Below are 23,435 nucleotides of genomic sequence, written 5' to 3'. Positions count from 1 at the left end.
AGTGGTGGCCTGTATTTCCATCCAAGCTTTATCACCTCATTGTCAAGGGCGGGACACAAATTACATTCAGAATGATGGGCAGAAAGCTACAAGTCCCCAGTTGTTAAACTTTTCTGAAAAGTACTACATCTATCACAAAATTAGAGAATTACATCTCTATCATTTTTCTTTCTTACAAATAATGAAGTTTAAGGGAAACAAAATGAGATATTCTTACTTTCAAAGCTTTCCAATATTCCATTATTTCCAACATTTCCATTATTAACTATTCCAATATCCACTCTAAGACACGGTTCAAACACGAATTACATTACTATTTTTAAAAAACTTCAACACAACTAAATCCAGGGTATGCTGTTTTTTGGTTTTTTTTTTTTTTTTTTTTTTTTTTTTTTTTTTTTGCATTCAGCATGTATTAGTCTATCATTACGGAAGCTGTTCTTAAGCATTTATTTAAAAAAAAAAGAATCATATTCACAACGTAGGACAAGTTTATAAAATTGGTGTGCAAAGTTAATGGTAAAAGGATAACACTATTTGTTTAGAAACAAAGCTGTCTCCCCTATTTACATTTCCTTATTCTTGATATAAATTGGATATATATACTATTTAAAAATAATACTTTTTAAATAGTAAAATATACAAGAGATTCCTGAGCATAACAAAAATATCTTGAAAATATGTGGCCATTTGAAGTATAAAATAGCAAGTGTAAAGAATAGCATGATTGTAAAACTACTGTGTGAAAGCTTATAAACAGTACAAAATAGTTTGCCTTTTCTGAGTGCATAATTACACATTAGTGCAAACAAAACTGTCTCAACATTTAATGGCTACAAATCTCAAAGATTTGCAGAGGTGCGCAAAACATGAAATTTCTTTAATGTCATACGAACTGAACCCAGCTCTCGATTAATCTTCTCCAAACGATCTTCCAAGGCTTCCTGGGTGAAAATCATGGAAAAAACTTAATTAGAATTCTACATCAAGTTCACCGATTCTATAATTACCACCAAAATGACTTTTCTTTCAGCAAAAGAGCAAGTATAAACATCAAAATTACAATCATTTTGGTTTTTACACAAATCGTCATTTACCTTATTTCTTTTAAACTAAACATAAATCAACTTTTCAACCATTCAAGATAACTGCTTATCTTTAAATAGAAGGAGAGAATTATTTGACTCCGTTGAACTGAGAACAGTATAAGAGGAACCTAGAAGGTTCTTCACACATTTCGCCAGAAGAAACGGACACATCTGACTGGTGCCGTATCCCACTTACAAGTATATCAGATAACTTTCTTCTGACAAAAATTTCTAGGTTAAAAAAGAGGGAAAACGCTGGAGGAGACTTTTCCAAGAAACAAGATATTTCACAATGAGTCAGTGTAACAAACGCTATTTTTAAATAAATAGTACTACTGTTAAATAGTACCTGGAATATATATTCATCATTTTAGATACTTTATTAGATATTAACTCCAATGGTATCCTGAAATAAAACTTAAAAATTTTCTCTTCAACAACTTTAAATTGTAAAAAAAATTACACGTTCGTTTTAGAATTTTTAGAAGACAGACGAGCAAGAAGTAACAAATAACCACTGTTCCCCTTTCCTGTTTTTTTCTGCAGATAGGAACACCAGTTTCAAGAAAAGTAAAATCAGAATCAAACTCTACTTCAGAATGTTTTTCAATTTAACTTTTCTTGTTATGGAATATACTTTATGACATCATTGTAATTAATGTGCAATATTCCATCAGATATACCATATTTAATCAAGAATCTTTTAGTTGAAATTTAGGTTGCTTCTAATTTCATATATCACAAATAATGCTGCAATATATATTCTGAAACATACCTCTACACACACCTATAAATACTGCCTTAGGAATCATTCCCAAAAGTAAAAATGCTAGGTCCAAAGAAGTGTAAAATTTTAAAGCTTTGGATACATGTCAAGCTGAACTCCAGAAAGTCTGTGACGCTTTCTCCTTCCACTCGCGTGTACAAGGATAAGCTTTTCCCTAGCCCAGGTTCTGGTGGTTTTTTGTTTTTTGTTTTTAAATACCTGCCAATGTGATACTTTAAAAATGATGCTTTTGTTTAAATGTGTGGGTTGTTTTTACTCATTGGTGAGGCCAAGCATTTTTCAATATTTTTTGCCCAATTTTACCTTTTTTACTTATGAATCATACACAAGCATCCTCAGCCCTTTTTTGCTGCCATTTGTCTTCTTACTGGATTGAAATAGCTTTGACATATATGAACAGAACCTAGGGCCCTTTAAGTCTTATTTTAAGAGCTTATCATCATTATGTAAAAAAAATATATTAAACAGAAGTTTCAGATACATTTAGAATTAGAGTATGAACAAGTTTTCCTTCTGCTTTCCCAGTAAACTGTTTTATTTTATTTATTTGTTTGTTTGTTTATTTATTTATTTGGCTGCACCTCACGGCATGCGGGATATCTTAGTTCCCCGACCAGGGATTGAACCTGCACCCCCTGCATTGGAAGCACCGAGTCTTAACCACTGGACCGCCAGGGAAGTCCCCCCAGTAAACTATTTTAAAATGAATTTCATGTGTTGACTTTGACAAATTATTGAATAAAAATGTTCAGAACAACAACAAAAAAAAAAATGAAAGAAAGTCAGAAAAAAAGAGAAGTTAAGGATACAGGCCCTAGAAAAAGACCTCTGCTATTTTCTGTGTGTCTTTCTCACAGATCAATCTGAAACTGAACTTTTCCTGACATTAAGGCATTGAAAAGCCAAAGCTTGCAGTTATATAAGAGACATATCATTGCTGTTATGTTTAAAATGTTACAAAAAGAGATTTAAAATGTTCCATGGTTTCATGCATTTTAATTCTCTTTGAAAAGCAACTAAAAAAAATGTACACGGCCCACTTCGCCTGCACCATCTCCTGCTCAATAATGGAATCACACCTCTCTTTTTAACCTCACATCTATTCCAGTTGCAAAGTGCCACTGTTTTACATGTCTACTAAATGGAAAGGGGTTCAGAGATAAATTGCAGATTGGGGAGGAAAAAACAAACACAAAAAAGGGAGATTTAATGCGAGAGCCTTAAAAATGTAAAATCTGTTAATAGACATATTGCCATTTGCTCCCAAGTTAGGTTCTTGAAAACATGATGGCATGAACACCTTTTTCTTAGAAGTATAAAGGTAAAATCACTTTTTGTTCCTGAAAGCTAGCATGCAGTTATAAAATATGCTATCATTACCAAACACTTCCTGTAAAGGCTAAAAGTTTTGACCGACTGTTGCAGTGTGCCTAAAAACTGTGATATTAAAAAATCATCGTGGTTAAATGGAGCCCTGACTAGCACCAAGCCTCCGAAGCAGACTCAGGGTAAGACACTTCACCTGATTCAATCTTGTCTGCAGAGTGATTCGTCCTCCAGTAGAAGGCATTCGGCTTAGTGCTGCCTCAATCTGTTAACACAGAAAAATGTTTAAATAAAAACAGGAGAATTCCAATTAGTGGCAGGGAGGTTTATAACAGAATGGAGACAAAAGACTTCAGCCTAGTATTTTCTTGTCCATCTCAACTTCGCATAAGTTCCCTCTGTCACAATTAGCAACAACAGCTTGGCTCACACACGTTTCTAGTGCGGCTTTGTGTGGCATCCACAGTAACTTCCTGGGTTTGACTCAATAATTCCCTTCTGACTATTCCTCAGACATAAGCATTAGGTGCAGAAAAAGATTTAAGACATTTTTTTATGTTTGTTTTTACCTGGTCTTTTTCTTTTGTAAGTTCATCAAAAAACCGTTCCGTTTCAGCTAGGGTCCTAATTTTTGCTGTATACTCAAAGTCATTACCCTGTGGTGGTACGTAGGCAGGCTTACACTGTTCATAGCTAACTGGTTTATTCTTCTCCCAGGCTGATCTCACGGAGACTTTCTTCACTCCACTTGGCAACGGTTCGGGGGAAGAGCTATGATTAACATGGATGTCAGTGTTTTTTTCTGAGTATTTTTTTTCTGTCAGAGAGAAAAGAAGTTTCTTTTATTTCTTATCAGCTCTTCTAACAGAGCATGTACATACTAAATATGTTACCCAACTCCACTTTCTGGAAATGGCTGCTACACGGCCAAAAAGAATGTAATGAAAAGAGATACATAATGAGTCATAGATACTCAGTTATTTTCTCCACAGAATTCTAAAAGCCCTGCCCTCAGTTTGACAATCTTCACAACTTCCCTAAATAAACTTAAAGCAAAAAAAAAGTTTAAAAACTAAACAACACATTTAGTGGACATATAACCAACATTACAGAGTTAGTATTTTAAGGGCCTACCCAAGTGATTTCACATACATTATCTTATAACTTTATAAGATAAGTGAGAAAAAGAAACTTAAAATATAAATGAGAAAAAGAAGGTGCATATAAGTTACAGAATATAAAAAACTGAACAGTATGGCCCTGGTAATTAAAGATTAACATTCCCCTGTGCCTCGGTTTCCCAACTTTCCAATGAGCATAACAACACTGACACAATATGAGTGTCACAAATGCTTATTTTTAGAGGCCCTTGGGTAAAAAAAGATCTAAGTGCAGGATATAATGACACTTAGAACCTTGAAAAGATACCAGAAACTCACAAAATGAAAGACTAAAACCATAACATTTTTTTAGGAAAAGGTACCTTCTGAGTCATCTAGAGGAAGAAACTGGAGTTGTTTCCTTGGATTGGGACGTTGTACTGTAGACACAGGAACAGTATCTAAATCATCCAAAAGTATATCAAATCTATTGAATGAAGCAAGTTACTTGTGAGAAAAAAAGTGTTAACTGACGTTCCCTATCTCCACTAGAAAGATGAGCTGGCATCCAGTTAACTTACATATTCACGTATTTTTAAAAGAGAAAGGTGGTCATATAATTTTTTTTAACTGAAATTTAATTTATATTTTATAACACAAAATTATATTTACATACTGGCGACTTAAAGCATTTACCAATACATTATCTCACCCGATCTTTGTAACAACCATATGAAATAAGCAGGTAGGCATTATTATCCCCGTTTTATAGAAGAGGAAACTGAGGTTCAATGTGCTTCGGTAATTTTCCCCAAGAGCCTGACGGAGCTGGGCCACCAGCCCTCATGTCTTAGGGGTCAGTGGCCCTCCCCCCACAGCCACTCCCAACCACACTTCAGAGAGAACTTTCTCAGGAGCACAGGTAAACTTGTGTTTAGTGCCAGGGCCATACCAGGACAGCCCACTTCTTGTACAAATGGCCCCCAATTCTCCCTGTATCTTATACATTTTCAGGAAAACAAAGAATTATCATTCTATATCCAAAAGCTGGAAGAGGTTCTGAGGCAGTATTTAAATTTTATAGGAGCCAGTTTACATACTTCAAAACTGTTTTCACGTATTATAGTACTTTTTTATTTTTAGTATGACATTTATTTAAATGATTTAAATCCACAGAATCCCCATTAACAACTTAAAAATTAGTGACAGCTAGAGGCATAAGTTGACATTTTTAAAAAATCAATACTATATATATTTTATTCAACAATTTTAGAGAACTTACCGAATCGGGCTGCTTTCATTTTTGCTAAGTAGATGACTAAATCCTGGGGACAAATTTTCTTTAGGGGATCGCTTTGGACTATAAGCCACAGTCACTGGTGTTAACATAATCTCTCTTTTCGCTACAGAGGAAAACGAAGAGGAGACAGTCTGTTCCTTCTATGTATGTGCTAGGTTGGCAGAGCATAGCTTCTTTTTCAGTACCTTATTTCTAACTAAGAATACATTTTCATTGTAAAACTTTTTCAAAGATAAATAAGAGTATACAAAGTAAAAATAGTTCATAATCCTAACATCTAGAGGAAACCACTGGCAAGATTTTAGTGTATCGGACTGTAGTTGCAGCGCTCTGACTCAAAACTGGTTTTTCAGGATTTTAGAAGTCGACTGGAAATAAGATGGAAACACCAGTGCACTAGTGAACATTCCTAATAACACAGTCATACACGAATCTCCTCAGCACTTATGGAAATGGAAATTAAGGATACAGAGGCCCAATGCTTAACTTTAAGACCATACTTATAATTGGCTAAAGAAAAAGGTGACTAATGCTGAGTAACCTTAGGTAAATATATGGAAAAAAACATCATTTTTCAGGCTAGCTTAATTTGTTTGAACTACTGTTTAATTAGATAGTTGTCAAAATATCTAGTTGAGTTTGTCTCAAAAACTGTTAAGTGGTATTAGTTGCAAAACATTTGTGGGACACACTCAAAAATCTCACTTTGATAAACAGTGAGAATTTCTTCAGTTATAGTCATAGTAACTGTGCAATCAGATGGTGTTATTGAACAAGATCGTATTTAGGGATTCTGTGTTCAGAGCACTGTACTAGGTGCTAGGAAGAGTGTAAGGGACACAGAAAGCATCAAACAGTGTGTATGGCTCAGATGCCACTCTTCCAAGCCCAAGAGACATAAACCTCTAACTCTTACTTGGAGTACTTGATTTACGATTTGAAGGTGGTAAAGATGACGATCTCTGTGAAGCAGAATTAAATCTCTTTTGTCTTTGCTGGGCACCTTTCTCTGGGGACCGACTTGCATTGACTGAAGTGTCAGTTGGCTGAGGAGTCACTAATTCTGTAACAGAAAAATGTAAAAAAAGAAAAACAAAAAAACAAAACAAACCTAGCTTCAGTTATCTGCTTTTTATTAACAGATGGTTACATCAAGCAAGCAATTCTTCTCACCATCTAGATTATAATGATTACTTGCAAAATGCACATTACAATGCTAAAAAATGCTTGATGAAGAAAAACGTGGGACTTTTTAATGAATTCATTCTGGTTCTCTGTTTACAACTGGCATTCAAGGTGATTTTTCAAGAGTCTATTTTTAGAAAGCAGGTCACTAATTTATTTACTAGCGGATACTGCTTTGGAAAGGCAATGCCAAAGACAAAGACGTTAATGACGTAATTAGCAGGCCCAACCAAATAAGCACCAGAGCAAGTACAAGTGCCCGGACCTGTGAAATAAACAGTATTAAACATACTTCTTGTCCTACTGATAGATGCTCAGTAAGCAAGAAACGGAGAGTAGGAAATGTTACATCTCACTTTATGAACACCAAATGCCTGTCATAACTTTTTGATGTGGAAAGTTTTCAAATATCCTTAAGAATGCCACGTAAATCTTTAATAATCAGAACATAATATGTCATTTGAAAAGGTACCTATGTGATGACAATGATAAATTAACAACTGGGGGGGACCTCCCTGGTGGTCCAGTGGTAAAGAATCCACCTTCCAATGCAGGGGATGGGGGTTCAATCCCTGGTCTGGGAACTAAGATCCCACATGCCGCAGGGCAGCTAAGCCGGCGTGCCACAACTACTGGGCTCACACGCCCTGGAGCCTGAGCACCACAACTAGAGAGAGAAAACCCGCACGTCACAACCAGAGAGAAGCCCACGTGCCACAATGAAGAGTCAGCACGTCGCAACAAAAGATCCCACATGCCTCAATGAAGATCCCACGTGTTGCAACTAAGACCCGTCATAGCCAAATTAATTAATTAATTACTTAAAAAAAAATTAACAACTAGGGGATTCAACTGTCTGCAATGGGGCCAAAACAGCATAAAAATAAATTTAACCTTTTATTTTATTACTTGAGGCATTTCATTTTAAGAAGGCAATATAATTGGGGGAGAAAGGGGAAGAGATCTATATATCTATATTTCTATCAAACAAGGAATAAAATACTTACTATTTGAGGTATCCTCTTTCTCCGTCTGTGTGCCCCAATTTTTAAATACTTTTTCTTCATCAAGTTCTTTCAAAGCTTTCATGATTGGTGTGTCTGAAGTGTCTCTTTGTTTTTTTATCAATAAACTTGTTGGTGAACTTCCAGGTGAAGGATGCTTTTCCAGAGGAGAATGGTACCTTAAATAATAATGGTAAGACACAGGGTGCTATGAACGGAATATTTGTGTCTCCCCAGAATTCTTATGTTGAATGCGATTCTTATGACAAATTCTTGTCCTCACCTTTTGGAGGTGATTAGGTTTTGATGAGATCACGAGGGTAAAGCCCCCAAGCTGGGATTAGTGCCCTTGTAAAATAAGGAAGAGACATCTTGATCTCTCCCTGCACACATGGACCAAAGAAAGGCCATGTGAGGACAGAACCAGGACCCAACCATGCTGGCACCCCGATCTCAGACTGCCCACCTCCAGAACTGGAGGACATAACTGCTTGTTGCTTAAGCCACCCAGTCAAGGGTAATTTGTTGTAGCAGAGCCTGAACTAAGGTGGTTTACTGGGATTACTAGGGGAATCACATGAGGGTTGACAGTTATTCCACAATGAATGCATATGCTTCACAAGGCAAATCAATAAAATTGAGCCTGAATACAACAGAACAGTGCTTCCCAATCCTTTTCACAGCCTAGAGCATTCAGAAGTAAAATATTTATATGGCATTCTGGAGTAAATGAACGAGGTTGCTCATGGGGGACTCAGCTATCTGGAGGGTGAGGACCAACCTCCTGTCCGAACTGTAAGCCCGTGCACAGGGCACAGCACTGTGCCAGCGGCACAGGTGGAGATAGCTCCACAAGGCCTACAAAAGGAAAATTTCCGAAAAGCACTAGGCTTTCAAAATAAAGTAAAAATCAAAATTAAGACATAAAAGGAACAAGGAGATGGCTCTTTACAACTTCCTGAACTTTGAAAGGCAACTGAAATCTCTAAGAAAACCTAACAGTCTCTAAATATGATCTTCGACGGAGCTGTCTCACCCAGGAAGGCAGGTGTCCTCCGGCTGGCTGTCTGCCTGGCTGTCCCGCGTGTCCAGAGGCTGCCCAGTGAAGATGGAATGCTCTGCTCCCGGGATCAGCCACTTCCGCCGGCTGACGTCGGAGCTCGCCAGTGTGCTGTGAGGACGAGAAGTGTTCTCAGGCATTGCACGATCTGTGCTCCAGTTTAGACTGAGCACATACAGAAAACAACCTGCTCTGAAATATTATTTCCACATTTACACAGGAATTTAAAAACAGCATAAAACAATCTTATTTTAGCTAGATGAACTCTATTTTACAGTTTTCAGCTCCAACTGAATTGTTATTCTTGGTTTCAGAAGAACAGTCAAGATTTAGGTACCGTCACGTGTACCCGGCTCCGAACACCCCGGCCCAGCCCCTCACCGCACTTCACACCCTTAATGCCCCGTCGAGCTCAGGGCCCTAAGGTGAAGCAAGAGCACCTTGCCTGTTCCTCCCAGACCAGCACTGCCGAAAGAATTTTCTGTGAAGACAGAAAACGCCCTCCATGTGCACAGTACGATACCGTGGCCACCGGCCACATACACACGAGCTCGTGAATGCTTGCAACGCAGCTAGATTTAAACAGCTGTGGTGGGCAGCACCGCTGTACTGAACAGTGCAGTTCTAGACCATGACATTCCTCCCTGTGACTGTGAAGCCCGGCCAGACTGAGGCTCACCCCACCATACACTCCGGTCACTCGAGGCCTCATCCTCTCCACACCGCCTCCTGCCCTCATCCCGCGCAGCCTCCACGCGCACACGGGAGCTGCTCCCAACTCCGCCGACGACCCGACTCCCTTGCTCAGTCGCCCCTTCAGAGGACGCTCACTGCACGCATCATCCCAGAGAAGGCAGCTCCCTTCAGAAATCAAAGCTCCAAAGATGCTCTGGCTCCCGTGCTCGAGCATCCCCATGGCGCTCTCACCACGGGGCCCATGACCCTGGGCCTCCCCTTCCCTGTGCACCAGCCCCTCCTAGCTGTCGGGCTCCCCTTCACCCCACTCCCACCACCTCCCCAGCCCACGCTCCTGGTAACCAGTACTCATCGCCTGGACCCCCTTCCCTGCTCACTTGCCATCGCATCTGACTGGCAGCAAAACCTAAGCCTGTCTGACTACAATGAGCTCACTTTTCTTCTGTGTCTGTACTCCTACAGTTGAGCTTTGCTGGAAAAAAGCTGCCCAGCTGTGTAGACTGGGGTATCACCACAGAATCACTATCACTATCTCAAGTGGACACCCAACGCTGGCTGCCAACACATCGTTCCGTAATTAAGGAGCTCCGATTCCCCAATATGACTATCTGACACCCTCTCCACTCTCCTCAAACCTCTCGCCCCAGCCTTGACCGTCAGGTGATAACCTTGCATCACACTCCAGAGAGAAAATAGAAACCACGGGACAGGAACTCCTGTCTTCCTCTCTCTGCTTCCTTTCACAACCAAACTTTTTAAGAGTTGCCTCTTTTATCTATCAGTATTTTCATTTCAGCTCCCAGTCACTCCTTTTCCCCTCAATTTTTAAATTAAGAATCATTTCAAACATTCTTAGAAAATTACAGAGTACTGTAACAAGCACTTGCCCATACTTAGTTTTAATAAATGCTAACATCTTTACCATATGTGTTTTTAATTGTAAGACATAAATAGCATATATATGGTTGTTTGCATTTTTAAAATTACATAAAGGGCATAATGTACGCATCCTTTTAATGCTGCTTTTTCTACTCAACGTTATGTTTGAGACTTACCCATGTTAATATCTACAGCTCTACCATTTTAATAGTTTATCCACAGTATGACTGCATCACAAGTCATTTATCCTTTCTCCTGTTGGTGGATGTTTAGTTTCTAATGTATCACCTTTCAACAATGCTCGAATGAACATGTGCCAGAATTTCTCGAAGGTAAACACCTTAAACTAGAACTGTGGAATTTGGGGTGTGCTCACCTTCAGTCTTACTGGATACTGACAAATCACTCTCCAGATGCGGTGTACCAATTTTCAGTCAAACCAGTAGTTTGAGAGTTCCTGTTTCTTCATATCTCTGTGAAATTTTACAATGACTGGCCTGTCTGATGGTGTGAGTGGTATCCCATTACTGTTTTCATTTGCAATTTTCTGATTTTTAGTGAAATGAGCATCTTTTCATTTTCATTAGCCATTTAGTCTTTTTCTGTGAACAGCTTGTTCATATTCTTTTATCACTTTTTTATTGAGGAGGTTCTCTTTTTTTTTTTGACTTGTAGAAGTCCTTTATATTCTGGATACTAATCCTTTTTGGTTCCTGTTCACTTAAAAAATGTAGGACTTCCCTGGTGGCGCAGTGGTTAAGAATCCGCCTGCCAATGCAGGGAACATGGGTTTAAGCCCTGGTCCAGGAAGATCCCACATACCGCAGAGCAACTAAGCCCGTGCGCCACAACTACTGAGCCTGCACTCTAGAGGTCGCTCGCCTAGAGCTCGTGCTCCACAACGAGAAGCCACCGCGATGAGAAGCCCGCACACCACAACGAAGAGTAGCCCCCGCTCGCCACAACTAGAGAAAGCCTGCGTGCAGCAACGAAGACCCAATGCAGCTAAAAATGAATAAATAATTTTTTAATGTAAAATAGTTCAAGCATGAAGACATCCAGATGATACTCAGGCACCAACCAACCCGCTTTATAAAATCTTGATTCTCTGCTGTATATCCTTTAGAATTCTACGGAGCAGAACAATACAGATACAACTGATCGTGTACCTTTCCAACCTCATTCTTCCCAAAAGCAACCGTTCATGCTAAATTTGTGTTCAGCATCCCCATGAGTGCTTTTACACCTTTACTCCATCTGTATGACCTGTAAGATCTGCAGAGCTGATTTACATGCTGAAGTCGATATAACTAGTACCCAATTTCTTCTGCAACTAGTTTTTTGTTGTGTTCCATATTATGTTCTTAAGATTAAACCATGTTGACAGGCTAGTTATGGGGTTGGCAACTGTGAGTAAAGAGCCAGATGATAAATATTTTAGGTATTATGGGCCAGATAGTCTCTGTCACGACTATTCAACTTTGTCACTGCAGCACAAAGCACCTATAGACAATACACAAATGAATAAGCTTAGGTATGTTCCAATAAAACTTTATTTCTGGACACTGAAAGCTGAATTTCATATAGTTTTCAGGTGTCATGAAATATTATTCTTTGATTTTCTTTTTCCAAACATTTAAAAACAAAAACCATTCTTTGCTCACAGGCCTTACAAAAACAGGTGGTATGGGAATTCCCTGGCAGTCCAGTGGTTAGGACTCGGCGCTTTCACTGCCGTGGGCCCGGGTTCAAACCCTGGTCAGGGAACTAAGATCCTGCAAGCCGTGCAGCCCGGAGCAAAAAAAAAAAAAAAAAAAAAAAACAACACAGGCAGTAGGCTAGATTTGGCTGGGGAGCTGTAGTTTGCCAACCACCAATCTAGTCTGTGCACTGTCATGTTGAGCAGTATTATGCATAGATGTATCACAATACACTGACATTCAGGCTGTTAGACATCTAGGTTGTGTTCATTCACTCTTCAATACATTCACAACTGCCTTCCGCTTCGATCACTCCATGCCAACTGCTCGCCAGGTCATCAGGAATCTCCAGCTTACAAATCCAACAGACCCCCATTCTTCATCTCACTGGCTCTCTTAATGGCTGCTTCAGTCTTTCTCCTGGTTTCCAGCAGCTCTTTCTCAGGTTCCTTTGCCAGCTCCTTCTCTACCCAACACCAAAACACTGGGGTTCTTCAGAGCTTTGTCCTGGGCTTCCTTCTCACTAAACACACGCATCCATCCAATAGCTTTAAGCCCTATCTACAAAGACGACTCCAATATTTATAACTCCAGCCTTATTTCTGCACTCCAAATGGAAATTTATCATCACCTGCTTGATTTCCACTTGGAATTTACATGAATCTCAAACTAAAATCTTCAAGACGTAAATTCTGATCTTTACCCCATGGTCTGCTCTTCCCATCTCCTCCCTGGTTCAATGCTACACCTTTAGCTGTTCAAGACAGAAACAAAGGACTGACCTGACGCCTCCCTTTCTGACCTTGCCATCCAATTCATGCAGAATCTTCTCGTCTGTCCATTTCTACGGCCACCACCCAGCTAGCGCCATCCCCCCTAGCCCTGCCTCATCTGTCCATTGCTACGGCCACCACCCAGCTAGCGCCATCTCTCCCCTAGCCCTGCCTCGTCTGTCCATTGCTACGGCCACCACCCAGCTAGCGCCATCTATCCACTAGCCCTGCCTCGTCTGTCCATTGCTATGTATGATGGGTCTGTGATTTTATCTGGGGCTCCTTTGTCCCTTGCCGGGAACAGTCAGGCCACATGAGCCTCCTCTGGGTTCTTCAAACATAAGACTAAGCTCTTTCCTACCTCAGGACTCAGCAGAGCACAGTCTCTGCCTGGAACACCCCTCCCTCCACACCTCCCACCTGAACGACTCTGCATGTCTTCCCTCTCCACTAACGTGTCCCTCCACAGAAAGGCCCCTCCCTGACTCCAACTTTAGCCCTCCTTTTTGTTCAATCTCAAATGTCCGATTTCAGTTATTTACATTATCTTACCTTTCAATAATTCATTATGTCCTACTAATATTAATTAGTAAAGATCTAGAAAAAGTTTCTCATTTGACAATTACAACTTAGGTTAACATTTGCAAGTTAATTTTTTCCTGATAAAACATCAATATTAGGAAGTTATGACCTACTCATTTAATACTCTTTATTTACATCAAAATCACAATAAAAACAATTCTAATATGAAAAAAACTTACTGTGTAAATGAATCATCAAGATAATGCTCTTAGATTATAACAAAGCTAATTTGGAAAAACTAAAAAGAAAAATCCACACAACCTAATGCAGATCCATCTTCATAATTCTTTCCATTAACATGGGAATAAAATTTCTGGAAGTTTAGGGCTAAAAGACCTTTTGAGATGTTCTAACCCAATGTCCTTGTTTTTACAGATGATAAAACTGAGCTCCAAAAAATTAAGTGATCTGCCTAAGGTCACACAGCTGGGCAGAGTCAAAAACAAATAAAACATCCCAATTCTCGTCACTCCCAATCTGATTCTACATTACCTTTCGGCAAATGCCTCTGCATATGAGCTTTCACAATATCTAACACTTAGATGTTTCTACGCATCAGGTTCTGTGATGACATTTAACTGTGTCTTCCTCACGATTTAGACAGATGAGTGTCTCAATTCAATTACAGGGTGCACCTATTACTAGCTTTACAGAGAGATTAAACGAAGTAACTTACTTGGCACGTGAGGGTCTCATAGGAGTTTTAGAATTATGACGAAGACTTAACATATTTTCATGCTCTACTTGCTTGACCTGAGCTTCAAGTTTTGAAATTGTTCTAATTCAAAAGCAATAAGATAAATTAAGTACATATCAACAAACTTAAAATACAGCTCAACTACAAATTATTTATTTAACAGATACTTCTAGGAAAGGGGTGACAAAAGAGCTGCACATGCATAAACCTTCTTCATAGTAAAAAGCCACATTACACTTTAAAAAGCTGAAAAAAATCAGGGAGAATAAATAGGAAGGCAAATAGAAGAAACTCTATACAGGAGCATTTCATATGCTACAACGGAAGGAAAAGGGAACAACAAATACATTTAATACAGAAAGTAAAAAAAAAAATTTAGAAATTTTACTACAGATCCAAACACAGTATAACTTAAATAAAAATAAAATAAATTCAGCAGTCAAATAAATTGCAATTCTAACATGTTTAATTCTAATACGTATGTATTCATATGAAATATAGACGGGTAAGGCTCTCACAAAAGAGGAAGCAGGCTTACTATCCAAAGCAGAGCTATTAAAAAGAACTTCCTGTTCTGAAAAACTCTCAGCCTATAGGCAGCTCATCTGATTTGTGCTGTGTTCAGAATAAAAGCTTATCTTCAAGCTTACCAAGAGAAAATAAGCACTGTGGCCAGTTAATTGTTTGGCGGATATCTTGGCATTCTTTCTGTCTTTTAAAACTTTGAATATGTCTCCATCTCATCTTTTAAACTTAAATTCTTACCTACTCTGTTGCAAGGAAGGTTTGAGGGAGAAAGCTCTAACAGGGCTAATGCTTATACCAAACTGGTAACAAACGATCCCTAGAAATGAATGCTTCACAGAAAAGACTTGAGCAGACAAGAAAGCTAGACAATGTTCCTGTTCTTCCCTATGAGAAGTCCTTAAGAGTGCAATAAAATCTCTAAGTCAGGGACATCACTTATCTCCAAATAAAACTACAAAAATATACACTAAAGCCAATTAGAAATATCTAATCATTTGCCATAGGGACCACTTAACGACTGTTCCTTCCCTAAGTAAGCAAATCAGATCATGAATACAGTCCTCAAACCAGGTCTTTAAGAAAGTAGCTAACCACAAAATTGGTGTGAATGCTATTTTCTTTTTGGAGCACAAAGATAATTCAGTGAATTAGACTACTTCTTAAGATTCTTTTCAATGATTTAATATCACTTAGGTTTTACCTGTGCTAATTAATACATAATGTTTGGGGACATGCACACCTTTCAGGCACAGCCACCAATATATTCTAATCATTTAAAAATCTTTAGCTAAAATCAAATGTATTTCCAGGTGAAGGGAAGATGAGGATTAAAATCTAATCTCAAAGTGCTTAAAAATCCCCAAGAAAAGCTTTTTTCATCACTTTTAATACAGACACATATTTAAGGCCTGAAAGAACAGTTAGAGGTATTTGCTTATTAGTAAGACAATATATTTTACCTTTTCAAATCAGAAATCTGAGTATGTGCATCAAGCAATTTGTTCTCAGTTTTATTTAATGTATCCTATGAAAATAAAGGAAAAATTCAGATAACTGAAGATAAATATTCAGATGTATTCCTTTTATTTTAAAATATATAATATAAAACTAATCTAAGACTACACCAGAGAGCTACAAAGAAAATTATGCAGACACTCAGCAAGTATGGCATCAGCCACAGAGCCAGTATACATAATTCAAGGGAAAAAATGACCAGCAAAGTACTGGTTTATACAAATAGCTGTGTGTAAGCCCCCTGTTTAATAAGCAAAGCCTATTATGCTTTGCTTGATTAGAAACAGTGTTAAAGTGGACATATTTTAAACACAAACTTGACTAAAACCTCAGTAAAAGGCAAAGTGAATACCTGCAATGATGAGATTTCAGATATAACAATTGGCCCCTGAAACCCCAGACGTCTTGGCTACCTAGCTAGGCAGGCCTTTTCACTAACCTTGAATAATCACAACCCTGCATTTTATGCAACAGAACTACTTGGACCCCATTTACTTATTGTGGGGTTTCAATGAATTCAAATACGTAGATCCCAAACAGAGTTTTAATTAAGAATTTAAACATAATTAACTCAACCCCACAAAAAGCTAATGTTTTGAAAAACAAAACCTTATATTTAAATAGTATTAAATAATTATTTGCATTTGTATGGTATTTTATCCTCTTCTAAAAATTTCATCTCATCTCAAATGCAATAGCCATTCAATAAATATTTGTTAAATTAACAAATTTGTGAGTTAAATGGGCAGCTATTTGAAAATAAGGAAACGGACACGAGAGGATAAGTGAGCGGTCTAGTTCAGAGCCAGATGGGGACAGAGGAGGGGAAGACAAAGGGGGAAAGGGTCAGGTCTCTCGACTTCCAAACTAATGCTTTTGCCCCGACAGGAAGTTCAGAACATGAATGATCAACTGTTACCTTTACTCTTTCGTGTTCTTTTCCAAGGGACTCATACTCTCCTAAAAGCTACAAAGAAAAACAAAGAATTGCACCACAAAATTAAATATTATAATATCAACGGAGGGACAGTCTGTAAAATAACTGCCCTTACTCTTCAACGATGCCAGTGTCATGAAAGAAAAAGGTTAACACATTGTTTCAGATTAAAGGCAACTAAAGAGATAAGTGAATAGATCCTGGACTGGGGAAAAAGGTAACATAAAGGAACAATCTGGATATGGACTCCATCAGTATTAGATTTCTTTATTTGGATAATTTTTCTGTGACTATAGATGTATTTCTTAGGAAACACATACCAAAAGTATATAAGTACAGGGGCTCAACGTCTACAACTTACTCTCAAATGGTTCAAGAAAAAAAAAAAAAAATTTTATATATATATATATATATATATATATATATATGTGTGTGTGTATGTGTGTGAAAAAAATATATATATATGTAACATGATAAAGCAAATATGGCAAAATGCTAACTGGGGATCCTAGGATATAGGAGTACGACAGTTCTTGCAAGTTTTCTGTAAATTTGAATTTATTTCAAAATAGAAAGTAAAACAAATAATTTATTTCAGTCAATGCCCTTTAAGTAAGCAGTATTTGAAAAGATTAAAATGTATTTGCATTGTTCTCTTTGGATCTGTTGCACACTACCTTTTGTTAAGTTAGTTCCACAGAGTAAAGGTACAATCCCCAAAGTCTAATATAATTAGGTAATTTATTTAAAAATACATAAGTGAGACTTCTGGTGAAAGAAGAGAGATTCATCACAGGATTTTCTTTTTATCCAGAGATCCCACTAAATTAACAATGAAGCAATTAAAGAGAAAACAAAGGAGGTAACAGCAACGAGCGAGAGATTTCAATGAAGATGCAACAAGGCTACAACTTCCAGAGTCTGAATAAAGGATGCTAATGGCAAGTAGGTTGATCTCTTCATAACCCTGAGAGGCTCACAACTTGAACCCCAGGTTCAGTGGTGGGCAGGGTTGAAGCACAGGGCTGACCACAGGAAACCGGTTCAAAGTCCTGGGTTAGCGCCCAGGGCCCTTTCCCAACCCATACAGCAGTGGACTGTTCAGCCAGGCAATAGGGCATAGAAGACATGACTGTGAGAGAAAAACGCAACTTTGGAAACACAAGTATGATAGCAGGGTGTGAGGGGGAGGCAAAGAGATAAAGAGAAAATGACTAAGGAAAAGTCTTCAAAAGAAAAAGACCCACTTGACTCTCCCCTCCCTCACTGCCACCAGAGCCTGGCTGATAGGTTCCAGACAAGAAACCAAAGACTTTTCTTTGGGAAAACTGAACAACCCCAGAAAAAAAGACACATTTACACCTGGAGGTTCCCCAACCAAATGCCTGGTGCATCACTTACAACTGCTTGTAAGTGAAGGTACCAGGAAGTAAGTCCCATCTGTGCACACAGAGTCTCCAAATAGCTTTCTACTGCCTCCCTCTTAAATGTGAATCTACCAAAGAACCAACATTTGAAAAAAAAAAAATTCCATATGAAACAGACTTCAAATCAAAATGAAAGGTTAACTTAGAAGAAATAATGAACCAAAACTAAAGGAAAGTATCAAAAGAAAGCTATTATTGGGACCTCCTTGGTGGTCCAGTGGTAAAGAATCCGCCTTACCATGCAGGGGATGTGGGTTCGATCCCTGGTCAGGGAACTAAGGTCCCACATGCCACGGGGCAACTAAGCCCATGTGCCACAACTACTGAGCTCACGTGCCTCAACTAGAGCCCACATGCCTCAAACTACAGAGCCCACGTGCTCTGGAACCCAACGCGCCACAACCAGAGAAGAGAAAACCCGCACACCACAACTAGAGAGAAGCCCACGCGCCACAACAAATGATCCCACGTGCCTCAAAGGAGATCCAATGCAGCCAAAAATAAATAATAATAAATAAATCTTTAGAAAAAAAGAAAGCTATTATTAATATCCTCAGAGAAATAACAACGTTATAGTCACAAAACAAGAACAGAAAGCTCTGAAAAACTAGCAATCAGAGAATAAAGAGCTCTTAGAAAGTAACAATGAGAAAAGACATAATTAATACTAAGACTGGAAGATAAAGGACAAAGAGGCCATGATGAACACTAAAACATAAATAAGTCGTAGAGAATCAACCCATGCAATACAACAACTACTCATAAAAGTTCCAGAGAAAGAGAAGAGAGAGAGGCAGGAAATTAATAGAGAAATAACATCAGCGTTTGTAGAACTAAAAGACATTAATTTCCAGATTGGAAGAACCTATGCCCCAAACACTGTTATGGACTTTCAGAATACCAGGGATAAAAAGAAGATGCTAGAAAGCTTGCAGAAGGCTAGTCATGAAAGGCACTGTGGCTGTCAGGAAGCTCTTTCAGGACGCCTGTCCTTAGTAGTCAGCCATTATGCTGCAAAGAAGCCCAAATGAGGCCACATGGAAGCAAACATGGAAAGAACTGCAGCCTTAGTCGACAGCCATCATCAAAGGCCCAGCTTCTGAGTTTCCAGCTAAGGTCCCAGTTAATGCTGGGCCGAGATAAGCTGTCCCTGTTAAGCCCAGTCCAAGTTCCTAGACCACCGAGCCCATGAGCAGAGTATGTCCAGTTTGGGGGTCATTTGTTTTGCAGTTCTGGTAACTGCAACAATACCCTAGAGGTATTTGCACACGTTGGCACAGGACGTGTATATAGGAATGGTCATGGCAGTGCTGCTCATAACAGCAACAAAAAGAAACTGGAAGCAGGAAAATGGATAAATAAATTGTGGAATATTCACACAATGGAATACGACATAGGGATGAAAAGAAGTGAATTAGTGCTGTATGTATCAGCTTGGATAAGTCTTACAAGGGAAAAAAAGTTTCAGAACAGTAAATACAGTATGATAGCATTTATAGTTTTAAGATATGCCAAACAAACAACACTGACTAAGTAACCATACAAATATGATGACATGGGACAGACATGGGAATGACATTCACACCATTCAGACCAATTCAGACCAATTACTTCTAAGAAGGCAGAGGTGATCAGAAAAGGTACGTGGAGGGCCTCAACGGCATCTACAGTACTTTAATTCTTAAGGTGGGTGGTGGGTCGGTCTACATGTATTTGTTATATTATTCTTTATACCTTTGTATATACCAGAAATATTTCACATACAAATGTTTAAATAAAAAAGAATAAAAACTACATGTATCAACACGGCAAATCTTAGAAACAATGTTGAGAGAAAAACAGGTGGTAGAAGGATACAGTGCAATACAATTCATATATGGTTTACGAACATACGAAACATGACTATATATTGTTTAAAACAACGTGCATTTATAGTAGAAGTAAAAAGAACAGAGTGGGGATAACCAAGAGCACATTTAGCATAGCAGGCACCTCTAGGGTGAGAGAGAGAGGAAAAGAAGAGTGTCTTTCAACAGTATCTACGGATGGCCGGTATATGGGGATTTAATGCATTACTCTATACCTTTCTGTGTGCTTAAAATATGTGACATGATAAATGTGGAAAAAGTCAGTGTTATCCCTGGAAATATTCATGCAATTTCAGCTGAAAACAACATTCTACCTATCCTTTGTGCTTCACTGCTACTCAAACAATGATGGGTTTTTAATTAAAAACAATGACATCCCAGAAGCAATGAACATACCTAGATCTTAAGTTTCTAAATACCACCTTCCGCTTAAAGGAACCAGGGCTCCGGGGGAAAAATGACTGACTTAGGGCCCGGGCTAGAAAAGTACAAGATGGGCCTGGAACACCTGGCTGTGGCAGGAAGTCTAGAATGACGGGAAACTGTCAAAAGGTCACAGAAGCCAGCTTCACACGTACCCCTCAGGCCAAAGCTAAGACAAAGCATCAAAATAATAAAGGGTAAAAAAGACTACCTCACTGAATAAAATCAGAATCCATGAGTCCACTCTGATAAGCAGAAATAAAGAAGAAAGGAGGACTACTCCCTGCAGTAAAATGTAGAGGGAATCATAGAAATAGAAAAAACACCATTTGGCAGCCGCCACAGTAATTAGTGGTTTCAGGCAAGACACATCAGGGCAAGCTACAGCTAGTGGGTAAAAGTTTGATGAGAAAAAGGTGATTTGCAGAGCCTTAAATTACCCTCTCATAAATTACATGTTAACTGCAGTGGAGGAGGGGCAGGGCATAACTTTACAGTGGAGACCCCTGGCAAACCCCACCTTCACCAAGTGGCTGGAGTTGACAGCCACACAGTTCACACGTGCCTCCTAACAGGAAGTGCTAAGAGGGGTTCCTGTGCATCACGACAACCCAATCTAACTGTGAAGAAACACACACCCAAACTAAGGACCATTCCACAATGTGCTGGCCAACGGACTCTCTGCGATGACGGATGCAGTCCCCCCACGCTGCCCAACACTGCAGCCACTACCTATGTGTGACCGCTGAGCACTTGAAATGTGGCCAGTGCAACTGGGGAACTGAACTGTTTATTTTACTTAACTGTAATCAGTGTAAAGTTAAATAGTCACATGTGGCTAGAGGCTACCATGTTAGAAGGAGTAGTTCTATAAAATAATTAGTCTATGATCTTCAAAGAGTTTGAAGGTTATAAAAGACAGAAAAACTGAGGATCTGCTCTAGGTTAAAGGAGATAAAAGAGATGTGACAACTCAATGCAACACGTAGTCCTGGATCGGATCCCGAACAAGGGAAAAAAAGTTTCTTTTGGTATAAGGAATACTTGTGGTATAATTTGCAAAAAATTGAATGGCATGTATAAATTAGATTACTATATTAATGTTAATTTCCTAATTTTGCTATGGTTATATAAAAGACTGCCCTTGTTTTTAAGAAACAGACCTTGAAGTGTTTAGAGATAGAGATGCATTATATCTCTAACTTTAAAAAAGTTTGGGAAAAAAAAATTTTTTTTTTGAAAAAAATCTTTAAACTATATGTGGGCCGAATGATAAAGCACATATTATAAAATGTTAACTTTCAGAATCTAGGTGAAGGGTATATGAAAGTTATTCACACAACTTTTGCAACTTTCTGTAGGTCTGATGTTAAGAAGTACACATTTTAAAAACCAGGAGCTCATGTTCTCACACACACTAAAATTACACTATGAATGTGTATGAATGAGAACAGTAATAACCGAACCATGTAAAGTTCTAATCAAATATAGCACACTGAATGGAGTGTTAACATGCACTCCCTCCTGAAACTTTACTAAAATGACTATAAAGGAATAAAAAACAGAGGGCTTGCTGGTATGATATGCCCAAAATGGTACTTTACCTCTGTGATTTTCCTCCTAACAACCCTAGTCTAATTATGAGGAAAATATTAGACAAATCCCAAGGGACATACTGCAAAATACCTGCCCAGTTCTCCTCAAAACTGTCAAGATCATAAAAAACAGGAAAAGTCTGAGAAACTGTCACAGCCAAGAGGAGCCTAGGAAGACATGAAGACTACATGTAATCTGGTCTCCTAGAGGGAGTCCTGGAGCAGAAAAAGAACATTAGGAAAAAAGCAAGGAAATCTGAATAAACTGTGTTTACTTAATAATAATGTATCAATATTGGCTCATTGGGACTTCCCTGGTGGTCCAGTGGGTAAGACTTCCCACTCCCAATGCAGGGGGCCTGGGTGAGATCCCTGGTCGGGGACCTAGATCCCACATGCATGCTGCAACCAAGAGTCCGCACACCTCAACTTAGAAGGCTGCGTGTGGCAACGAAGACCCGGAGCAGCCAAAATAAACAAACATTAAAAAAAAAAAAATTGGCTCATTATTTGTGGCCAAGGTATGGTACTAATGCAAGATGTTAATAACAGGGGAAATGGTGTGGGGCATATGCGAACACTCCACTATCTCCTCAATTTTTCTGTAATTCTAACTGTTCTAAAAAATAAAGTATTTTTTAAAAAGTAAAATGTGACTGCAACTATGAAAGTTTTCAGATATGGAAGGCCTCAAAATTTGTCTCTTATGCCTTCTTTTTCTCAGGAGATGTACTCTAGCAAAACAGAGTTAAACCAAGAAAGAAGATATAGAATCCACACAAAAGGACAGATTCTGTCCTTTTACGGGAAAGAAGCGAAGACAATTCCCAGGATGATGACAAAGGCAAGTCCTAGAAATCTGTGTATCAGACCTCAAAGGGCAATCAGTTCAGACTGAAGCAAGGATACTGGGGAGGCGGGAGGAAAGGAAGTGCTATGCATGTAAAAAAACTAAGCAAGCAGATAAAGAGACAAGCCAATTATTAAGTCTAGGAAAAATAAAAGTTGTAAGAGAAAGGAAATGCAATCACTGAACACTGCAGCTTAGCTTTGAAAAATATTTGCATAGACATAAGAAACACTGAATTCTGATTCATTTATAAATGATAGTATATCATATTTAAAGTCTAAGACACCACTAACTAGAAATCATGCTATTTAATACTGTTTACTAAAATACTAAGAGGAAAAAGTGCTGCCAATTAAAATATGACACTATAAAGATGCATTCCAATTTCTGAGTCGTTCAAATGTAAAGAATAAGCTTCGGGCTTCCCTGGTGGCGCAGTGGTTGAGAGTCCACCTGCCGACGCAGGGGACACGGGTTCGTGCCCCGGTCCGGGAAGATCCCTCATGCCGCGGAGCGGCTGGGTCCGTGAGCCATGGCCACTGAGCCTGCGCGTCCAGAGCCTGTGCTCCGCAACGGGAGAAGCCACAGCAGTGAGAGGCCCGCGTACCGCAAAAAA

At 38.8% G+C, this 23,435-nt stretch overlaps 1 protein-coding gene across 2 annotated transcripts in view; it reads right to left on the bottom strand.

Annotated features, from left to right (window-relative positions):
• Positions 1–386: 386 nt before the first annotated feature.
• Positions 387–23,435, bottom strand: part of MPHOSPH9 (M-phase phosphoprotein 9) — a 52,239-nt gene continuing 29,190 nt past the window's right edge. Inside the window, exons 14-24 of one of the 2 annotated variants that reach the window (XM_007448674.1) lie at positions 16,639–16,686; positions 15,665–15,729; positions 14,157–14,258; positions 8,827–8,961; positions 7,794–7,969; positions 6,518–6,664; positions 5,584–5,704; positions 4,685–4,788; positions 3,771–4,018; positions 3,398–3,466; positions 387–944 (exon numbers count right to left, since the gene is read on the bottom strand). In XM_007448674.1, coding sequence (XP_007448736.1) covers positions 843–944; positions 3,398–3,466; positions 3,771–4,018; positions 4,685–4,788; positions 5,584–5,704; positions 6,518–6,664; positions 7,794–7,969; positions 8,827–8,961; positions 14,157–14,258; positions 15,665–15,729; positions 16,639–16,686 — 1,317 coding nt within the window. In that variant the 3' untranslated portion in view covers positions 387–842. The remainder of the gene's footprint in view (positions 945–3,397; positions 3,467–3,770; positions 4,019–4,684; positions 4,789–5,583; positions 5,705–6,517; positions 6,665–7,793; positions 7,970–8,826; positions 8,962–14,156; positions 14,259–15,664; positions 15,730–16,638; positions 16,687–23,435) is intronic. The other variant, XM_007448675.1, reaches the window with a different exon arrangement.

The sequence above is a fragment of the Lipotes vexillifer genome, unplaced genomic scaffold (genome assembly GCF_000442215.2).
Source record: "Lipotes vexillifer unplaced genomic scaffold, Lipotes_vexillifer_v1.1 scaffold21, whole genome shotgun sequence".
Lineage (NCBI taxonomy): Eukaryota > Metazoa > Chordata > Mammalia > Artiodactyla > Lipotidae > Lipotes > Lipotes vexillifer.
Note: the sequence above shows the minus strand (reverse complement) of the source record. Positions and strands in the feature narration are given on the sequence as shown.